This window comes from Oncorhynchus tshawytscha, linkage group LG16, assembly GCF_018296145.1.
Source record: "Oncorhynchus tshawytscha isolate Ot180627B linkage group LG16, Otsh_v2.0, whole genome shotgun sequence".
Taxonomy (NCBI): Eukaryota; Metazoa; Chordata; class Actinopteri; order Salmoniformes; family Salmonidae; genus Oncorhynchus; species Oncorhynchus tshawytscha.
Genome location: NC_056444.1, coordinates 12,228,163 through 12,238,162, shown reverse-complemented (window position 1 = coordinate 12,238,162; position 10,000 = coordinate 12,228,163). Strand labels below are relative to the sequence as shown.

At 49.6% G+C, this 10,000-nt stretch overlaps 1 protein-coding gene across 12 annotated transcripts in view; it reads right to left on the bottom strand.

Annotated features, from left to right (window-relative positions):
* LOC112215327 (receptor-type tyrosine-protein phosphatase mu-like) overlaps positions 1-10,000 on the bottom strand; it is a 333,484-nt gene that overhangs the window by 111,845 nt on the left and 211,639 nt on the right. For all 12 annotated transcript variants that reach the window (XM_042298786.1, XM_042298787.1, XM_042298789.1 and 9 more), the window contains exon 12: positions 9,136-9,412. In XM_042298786.1, the coding sequence (XP_042154720.1) occupies positions 9,136-9,412 (277 nt within the window). The remainder of the gene's footprint in view (positions 1-9,135; positions 9,413-10,000) is intronic.

Sequence of the window (10,000 nt, the reverse complement as noted above, 5' to 3'; positions counted from 1 at the left end):
ATAAAATGTTTAGAGAGCGAGAGACACTGTTAGAGAGCGAGAGACACTGTTAGAGAGCGAGAGACACAGTTAGAGAGCGAGAGACACTGTTAGAGAGCGAGAGACACTGTTAGAGAGCGAGAGACACTGTTAGAGAGCGAGAGACACTGTTAGAGAGCGAGATAAAATGTTTAGAGAGCGAGAGACACTGTTAGAGAGCGAGAGACACTGTTAGAGAGCGAGAGACACTGTTAGAGAGCGAGAGACACAGTTAGAGAGCGAGAGACACAGTTCGAGAGTGAGATAAAATGTTTAGAGAGCGAGAGACACTGTTAGAGAGCGAGAGACACTGTTAGAGAGCGAGAGACACTGTTAGAGAGCGAGAGACAGAGAGCGAGAGACACAGTTAGAGAGCGAGAGACACAGTTAGAGAGCGAGAGACACAGTTAGAGAGCGAGAGACACAGTTAGAGAGCGAGAGACACAGTTAGAGAGCGAGAGACACAGTTAGAGAGCGAGAGACACAGTTAGAGAGCGAGAGACACAGTTAGAGAGCGAGAGACACAGAGAGCGAGAGACACAGAGAGCGAGAGACACAGAGAGCGAGAGACACAGAGAGCGAGAGACACTGTTAGAGAGCGAGAGACACTGTTAGAGAGCGAGAGACACTGTTAGAGAGCGAGAGACACTGTTAGAGAGCGAGAGACACTGTTAGAGAGCGAGAGACACTGTTAGAGAGCGAGATAAAATGTTTAGAGAGCGAGAGACACTGTTAGAGAGCGAGATAAAATGTTTAGAGAGCGAGAGACACTGTTAGAGAGCGAGAGACACTGTTAGAGAGCGAGAGACACAGTTAGAGAGCGAGAGACACTGTTAGAGAGCGAGAGACACTGTTAGAGAGCGAGAGACACTGTTAGAGAGCGAGATAAAATGTTTAGAGAGCGAGAGACACTGTTAGAGAGCGAGAGACACTGTTAGAGAGCGAGAGACACTGTTAGAGAGCGAGAGACACAGTTAGAGAGCGAGAGACACAGTTCGAGAGTGAGATAAAATGTTTAGAGAGCGAGAGACACTGTTAGAGAGCGAGAGACACTGTTAGAGAGCGAGAGACACTGTTAGAGAGCGAGAGACAGAGAGCGAGAGACACAGTTAGAGAGCGAGAGACACAGTTAGAGAGCGAGAGACACAGTTAGAGAGCGAGAGACACAGTTAGAGAGCGAGAGACACAGTTAGAGAGCGAGAGACACAGTTAGAGAGCGAGAGACACAGAGAGCGAGAGACACAGAGAGCGAGAGACACAGAGAGCGAGAGACACTGTTAGAGAGCGAGAGACACTGTTAGAGAGCGAGAGACACTGTTAGAGAGCGAGAGACACTGTTAGAGAGCGAGAGACACTGTTAGAGAGCGAGAGACACTGTTAGAGAGCGAGAGACACTGTTAGAGAGCGAGAGACACTGTTAGAGAGCGAGAGACACTGTTAGAGAGCGAGATAAAATGTTTAGAGAGCGAGAGACACTGTTAGAGAGCGAGATAAAATGTTTAGAGAGCGAGAGACACTGTTAGAGAGCGAGAGACACTGTTAGAGAGCGAGAGACACAGTTAGAGAGCGAGAGACACTGTTAGAGAGCGAGAGACACTGTTAGAGAGCGAGAGACACTGTTAGAGAGCGAGATAAAATGTTTAGAGAGCGAGAGACACTGTTAGAGAGCGAGAGACACTGTTAGAGAGCGAGAGACACTGTTAGAGAGCGAGAGACACTGTTAGAGAGCGAGAGACACAGTTAGAGAGCGAGAGACACAGTTAGAGAGTGAGATAAAATGTTTAGAGAGCGAGAGACACTGTTAGAGAGCGAGAGACACTGTTAGAGAGCGAGAGACACTGTTAGAGAGCGAGAGACACTGTTAGAGAGCGAGAGACACAGTTAGAGAGCGAGTGACACAGTTAGAGAGCGAGAGACACAGTTAGAGAGCGAGAGACACAGAGAGCGAGAGACACAGAGAGCGAGAGACACAGAGAGCGAGAGACACAGAGAGCGAGAGACACAGAGAGCGAGAGACACAGAGAGCGAGAGACACAGAGAGCGAGAGACACAGAGAGCGAGAGACACAGAGAGCGAGAGACACAGAGCGAGAGACACAGAGCGAGAGAGACAGTTAGAGAGCGAGAGACACAGTTAGAGAGCGAGAGACACAGTTAGAGAGCGAGAGACACAGTTAGAGAGCGAGAGACACAGTTAGAGAGCGAGAGACACAGTTAGAGAGCGAGAGACACAGTTAGAGAGCGAGAGACACAGTTAGAGAGCGAGAGACACAGTTAGAGAGCGAGAGACACAGTTAGAGAGCGAGAGACACAGTTAGAGAGCGAGAGACACAGTTAGAGAGCGAGAGACAGAGAGCGAGAGACACAGAGAGCGAGAGACACAGAGAGCGAGAGACACAGAGAGCGAGAGACACAGAGAGCGAGAGACAGAGAGCGAGAGACACAGAGAGCGAGAGACACAGAGAGCGAGAGACACAGAGAGCGAGAGACACAGAGAGCGAGAGACACAGAGAGCGAGAGACACAGAGAGCGAGAGACACAGAGAGCGAGAGACACAGAGAGCGAGAGACACAGAGAGCGAGAGACACAGAGAGCGAGAGACACAGAGAGCGAGAGACACAGAGAGCGAGAGACACAGTTAGAGAGCGAGAGACACTGTTAGAGAGCGAGAGACACTGTTAGAGAGCGAGAGACACTGTTAGAGAGCGAGAGACACTGTTAGAGAGCGAGAGACACTGTTAGAGAGCGAGAGACACTGTTAGAGAGCGAGAGACACTGTTAGAGAGCGAGATAAAATGTTTAGAGAGCGAGAGACACTGTTAGAGAGCGAGAGACACTGTTAGAGAGCGAGAGACACAGTTAGAGAGCGAGAGACACTGTTAGAGAGCGAGAGACACTTAGAGAGCGAGATAAAATGTTTAGAGAGCGAGAGACACTGTTAGAGAGCGAGAGACACTGTTAGAGAGCGAGAGACACTGTTAGAGAGCGAGAGACACAGTTAGAGAGCGAGAGACACAGTTAGAGAGTGAGATAAAATGTTTAGAGAGCGAGAGACACTGTTAGAGAGCGAGAGACACTGTTAGAGAGCGAGAGACACAGTTAGAGAGCGAGAGACACAGTTAGAGAGCGAGAGACACAGTTAGAGAGCGAGAGACACAGTTAGAGAGCGAGAGACACAGAGAGCGAGAGACACAGAGAGCGAGAGACACAGAGAGCGAGAGACACAGAGAGCGAGAGACACAGAGAGCGAGAGACACAGAGAGCGAGAGACACAGAGAGCGAGAGACACAGAGAGCGAGAGACACAGAGAGCGAGAGACACAGAGAGCGAGAGACACAGAGAGCGAGAGACACAGAGAGCGAGAGACACAGAGAGCGAGAGACACAGAGAGCGAGAGACACAGTTAGAGAGCGAGAGACAGTTAGAGAGCGAGAGACACAGTTAGAGAGCGAGAGACACAGTTAGAGAGCGAGAGACACAGTTAGAGAGCGAGAGACACAGTTAGAGAGCGAGAGACACAGTTAGAGAGCGAGAGACACAGTTAGAGAGCGAGAGACACAGAGAGCGAGAGACACAGAGAGCGAGAGACAGTGTTAGAGAGCGAGAGACAGTGTTAGAGAGCGAGAGACAGTGTTAGAGAGCGAGAGACAGTGTTAGAGAGCGAGAGACAGTGTTAGAGAGCGAGAGACAGTGTTAGAGAGCGAGAGACAGTGTTAGAGAGCGAGAGACAGTGTTAGAGAGCGAGAGACAGTGTTAGAGAGCGAGAGACAGTGTTAGAGAGCGAGAGACACTGTTAGAGAGCGAGAGACACAGTTAGAGAGCGAGAGACACAGTTAGAGAGCGAGAGACAGAGAGCGAGAGACACAGTTAGAGAGCGAGAGACACAGTTAGAGAGCGAGAGACACAGTTAGAGAGCGAGAGACAGTTAGAGAGCGAGAGACACAGAGAGCGAGAGACACAGAGAGCGAGAGACACAGAGAGCGAGAGACACAGAGAGCGAGAGACACAGAGAGCGAGAGACACAGTTAGAGAGCGAGAGACACAGTTAGAGAGCGAGAGACACAGAGAGCGAGAGACACAGAGAGCGAGAGACACAGAGAGCGAGAGACACAGTTAGAGAGCGAGAGACACAGTTAGAGAGCGAGAGACACAGAGAGCGAGAGACACAGAGAGCGAGAGACACAGAGAGCGAGAGACACAGAGAGCGAGAGACACAGAGAGCGAGAGACACAGAGAGCGAGAGACACAGAGAGCGAGAGACACAGAGAGCGAGAGACAGTGTTAGAGAGCGAGAGACAGTGTTAGAGAGCGAGAGACAGTGTTAGAGAGCGAGAGACAGTGTTAGAGAGCGAGAGACAGTGTTAGAGAGCGAGAGACAGTGTTAGAGAGCGAGAGACAGTGTTAGAGAGCGAGAGACAGTGTTAGAGAGCGAGAGACAGTGTTAGAGAGCGAGAGACAGTGTTAGAGAGCGAGAGACAGTGTTAGAGAGCGAGAGACAGTGTTAGAGAGCGAGAGACACTGTTAGAGAGCGAGAGACACTGTTAGAGAGCGAGAGACACTGTTAGAGAGCGAGAGACACTGTTAGAGAGCGAGAGACACTGTTAGAGAGCGAGAGACACTGTTAGAGAGCGAGAGACACTGTTAGAGAGCGAGAGACACTGTTAGAGAGCGAGAGACACTGTTAGAGAGCGAGAGACACAGAGAGCGAGAGACACAGAGAGCGAGAGACACTGTTAGAGAGCGAGAGACACTGTTAGAGAGCGAGAGACACTGTTAGAGAGCGAGAGACACTGTTAGAGAGCGAGAGACACTGTTAGAGAGCGAGAGACACTGTTAGAGAGCGAGAGACACTGTTAGAGAGCGAGAGACACTGTTAGAGAGCGAGAGACACTGTTAGAGAGCGAGAGACACAGTTAGAGAGCGAGAGACACAGAGAGCGAGAGACACAGAGAGCGAGAGACACTGTTAGAGAGCGAGAGACACTGTTAGAGAGCGAGAGACACTGTTAGAGAGCGAGAGACACTGTTAGAGAGCGAGAGACACTGTTAGAGAGCGAGAGACACTGTTAGAGAGCGAGAGACACTGTTAGAGAGCGAGAGACACTGTTAGAGAGCGAGAGACACAGTTAGAGAGCGAGAGACACTGTTAGAGAGCGAGAGACACTGTTAGAGAGCGAGAGACACTGTTAGAGAGCGAGAGACACAGTTAGAGAGCGAGAGACACAGTTAGAGAGCGAGAGACACTGTTAGAGAGCGAGAGACACTGTTAGAGAGCGAGAGACACTGTTAGAGAGTGAGATAAAATGTTTAGAGAGCGAGAGACACTGTTAGAGAGCGAGAGACACTGTTAGAGAGCGAGAGACACAGAGAGAGTGAGAGAGACACTGTCAGAGAGTGAGACACACTGTCAGAGACAGACACACAGAGAGAGACAGACACACAGAGAGACAGACACAGAGAGAGACAGACACAGAGAGAGACAGACACAGAGAGAGACAGAGATGCAGAGAGAGACCGCGACGCAGAGAGACAGAGACGCAGAGAGACACACAGAACGAGAGACACACAGAAAGAGAGACACACAGAAAGAGTACGAGACACACAGAAAGAGTACGAGACACACAGAAAGAGTACGAGACACACAGAAAGAGTACGAGACACACACAGAAAGAGTACGCGACACACACAGAAAGAGTACGCGACACACACAGAAAGAGTACGAGACACACACAGAAAGAGTACGAGACACACACAGAAAGAGAGAGACAGAAAGAGAGACAGAGAGACACACAAAAAGAGAGACACATAGAAAGAGAGACACACAGAGAGACAGAGACACACAGAAAGAGAGACACACAGAAAGAGAGACAGAGAGAGAGACAGAGACACACAGAAAGAGAGACTCACAGAAAGAGACAGAATTACAGAAACATAGAAAGAGAGACACACAGAAAGAGAGACACACAGAAAGAGAGACAGAGAGACACACAGAAAGAGAGACACAGAAAGAGAGACACACAGAGACACACAGAGAGACACAGAGAGAGACAGCGAGAGAGACCGACAGAGAGAGTCAGAGACACACAGAGAGACACCCAGAGAGACCGACAGAGAGAGTCTCAGAGAGAGTCATAGAGACACAGAAAGAGACACCCAGAGAGACTGACAGAGACCGTCACAGAGAGAGTCACAGAGAGAGTCACAGAGAGAGTCACAGAGAGAGTCACAGAGAGAGTCACAGAGAGAGTCACAGAGTCACAGAGAGAGTCACAGAGAGAGTCACAGAGAGAGACACAGAGAGAGACACAGAGAGAAACACAGAGAGAGACACACACAGAGACACCCAGAGAGACCGACAGAGACCGACAGAGACCGACAGAGATCGACCGAGACTCGACAGAGACTCGACAGAGACCGACAGAGACCGACAGAGACCGACAGAGACACACAGAGACACACAGAGACACACAGAGACACACAACAAGGAGGGGAGAAGCAGGAGGTGGCAGAAAAGGCTTTGCCTTCGCTCGTCTTACAAACGTGGAACAAACACACACAGCAACAGTGCATGAATATTCAGGGGAAAGTGACTTGGGGCTTATGCTTAAATCCCCCTGTGTTTTATGACAGCAAAATGCACTTGTGTGGCTTGGTGCATTATTGAGGAGACGACAGATTAAACTGTGGGGTGTGCTGAATATTTAAAACAACTCCGAGGGTGCTGTGAGTCTGTGGGACTGGGGAGAGGAGAAGAGACTGGTTTCTACTAGGACTGCTTGATGACAATGGAGCCAGATATTACAATATGGCACGTTGCCAGTACTTAACGAGATACTGGCATGTCGCTGGAATAGCTAGCAGTAATTTAGTTGGAATCATTTGGATCACTTAGAATCTAGGATTAGAAATATTGTCTTAAACTAACATGTGAACACCTATATTTCCACTTAGGTCTAACTGCTGGGGTTAGTATTGAATGAGGTTTTCACTCTACCTCAGAGTATGTTGGCCTTTCTCTGAGGCACCCTGCTCTGAACTGAGGGTAGAGGATTGAGGGGAATGAGAAATGTTGTTTTCAGTCTCTCCTCCTTTCTCCCCTCTTCTTCTCAGAAGAGAGATCCTTAGTAGAGGCCACACTGATCTTCTTTGTGGGAAAACTGTCTCCAAATACACTACAACACAGCTGTACCATGAGGCTCTGCCCTACTGTCCCCACAGCACCCTGTTAGTAGTAGAGGAGGAAAACACCCTGCTCCTCTCCTCGCCCAGACCTCCATTAGAGGGGCAACACCAGAAGGAGAGACAAGAGAACTGAGACGAGACAAGCCTAATCTCAACCCCCTCTCCACCTCCCTCGACTCTAGCCCCCCCTGGCTAGTCTCTCTCCAATTAGATGCAATTCATTATCTAATGGCCTGAGCTTGAGAGCAGAGGACAGCAGAGGAGGGGAGGACAGCAGAGGAGAGGAGGACAGCAGAGGAGAGGAGGACAGCGGAGGAGGAGGGGACAGCGGAGGAGGAGAGGACAGCGGAGGAGGAGAGGACAGCGGAGGAGGAGAGGACAGCGGAGGAGAGGAGGACAGCAGAGGAGAGGAGGACAGCAGAGGAGAGGAGGACAGCAGAGGAGAGGAGGACAGCAGAGGAGAGGAGGACAGCGGAGGAGGAGAGGACAGAGGAGGAGGAGAGGACAGCAGAAGAGGAGAGGAGGACAGCAGAGGAGGAGAGGAGGACAGCAGAGGAGGAGAGGACAGCAGAGGAGGAGAGGACAGCAGAGGAGAGGAGGACAGTAGAGGAGAGGAGGATGGGCTTTTCATTAGGGCCAATTTATTTGCATTTAAAAACGGGGGGAGGTGTTTAAAAAAACATAAATTAAGCCAAAGTGTTAATAATGCATTTGTGAATGGGTGAACTTTCATACAATCCGAGCAGTAGGACATTGATAAAAGTGTTGTTTTGCCTCTTGGTGTGCTGGCCTGTACTCCCACTGACAGTACATTAGAGTGGTTAGGAGGAGAGGGTTAATGGGGTTGTAATACTGGGTTATTGACCATTAGGACGCTGGAATGGTTGTCAAATAGGCCCTGAAGGAGAGTCTTGTTGTGGCTGTTCATTTATCACAATTTTCTGCATCCAGTTTGCTTTGCTCTCCATTCCCTGTGAACAGGGAAGTGATTCAACTCAGTGATGAGACTGACTAGCTGACTGTTGAGATTGAGGCTGTACTGTCTGTTTTCACTACAGAAGTCTTGGGTGTCAGAGTTGGTAGGAGACAGCAAATGAGAGGTAAGGTGGGTTGGACTGTAGCATGGTAACACTGGCAGTGAGGGTTGGGCCAATAGGAAGACGACATAGAAAGGTGGGTTGGACTGTAGCATGGTAACACTGGCAGTGAGGGTTGGGCCAATAGGAAGACGACATAGAAAGGTGGGTTGGACTGTAGCATGGTAACACTGGCAGTGAGGGTTGGGCCAATAGGAAGACGACATAGAAAGGTGGGTTGGACTGTAACATGGTAACACTGGCAGTGAGGGTTGGGCCAATAGGAAGACGACATAGAAAGGTGGGTTGGACTGTAACATGGTAACACTGGCAGTGAGGGTTGGGCCAATAGGAAGACGACATATAAAGGTGGGTTGGACTGTAGCATGGTAACACTGGCAGTGAGGGTTGGGCCAATAGGAAGACGACATAGAAAGGTGGGTTGGACTGTAACATGGTAACACTGGCAGTGAGGGTTGGGCCAATAGGAAGATGACATATAAAGGTGGGTTGGACTGTAGCATGGTAACACTGGCAGTGAGGGTTGGGCCAATAGGAAGACCACATAGAAAGAACCCACTCACAAACACCAATCCATAATGCCACATCAACGGGAATGTCCTTTTAAATAATGGGTCATTTCCTGTAAACAATGAATAATTTGGAGTAAGTGGTGCATTATAGGATATTACCAATATGAGGAAACTACTTCAAAATGGGCTTTTGTAAAGACATAGAAAACATGACAGTAAAAAGTCTCCAATCAGTTTCACATTCAATCTCCTATATTGGGTGTGAACGAGTCATGACTGACAAGTCCCGACGGCCAATCCCCACCCCAACATCCCCCTGCTCACTCACCCCATTGGCCGTGCTGACGGCCTGGTAGTAGACGCTGTAGCTCTTGTGGGGGAGGAGGGGGGCGTTCCAGTAGCCGTTGTAGGTGCGGTTGTCTCCGATGCAGAAGGGTACGGGGGTCTTGATGTCCCCCATGGGCAGCTCGGCTGTGAAGTAATACTGGGAGTTGAGCACAGTGGTGTTCTGGAAGTGGATGGGCACCGGGTAGCAGCGCAGGATCTCTACCGCCCTCCGCGCCCTCCGGGGGCGCTCTTCCTCCACCACCACCACCTGGTACTTACTGCAGGGAGACAGGAGAGGACGACCTAGCAATCATTCAATCAAATGTATTTCTAAAATATTTCTGCTGCATCTTCCTCTGCTTGCTGGAAAGAAGCCTGAGTCAGTGGATCAGAATATGACTTGAAATGTGTGACAGGAGTCCAGTGGGGCGGCAGGTAGCCTAGTGGTTAGAGCGTTGGGCCAGTAACCGAAAGGTTGCTGGATCGAATCCCTGAGCTGTCATTCTGTCCCTGAGCAAAGCAGTTAACCCACTGTTCCCCAGGCGCCGAAGACGTGGATGTTGATTAAGGCAGCCCCCCGCACCTCTCTGATTCAGAGAGAGATGTTAACATTTGTTCATCCACTTTGTGTACCAAGGAGAACTGTGCAAAGAGTTATTTTGATCATTCAACAACTTATCAACTAAAATGTGAAAGGATCAAAGAAATCACAGCATATTGCATTTTAACCCATCATTGTAAATGAATAAACTTAAACGGAGAAACATAGGAAATACTAATTGCCAATGACCGATACACATTTTCACTAATTCTTCAGCATATCTGATGCGTTACAGATTGTGTATCATGACAGAATACACTTGTCA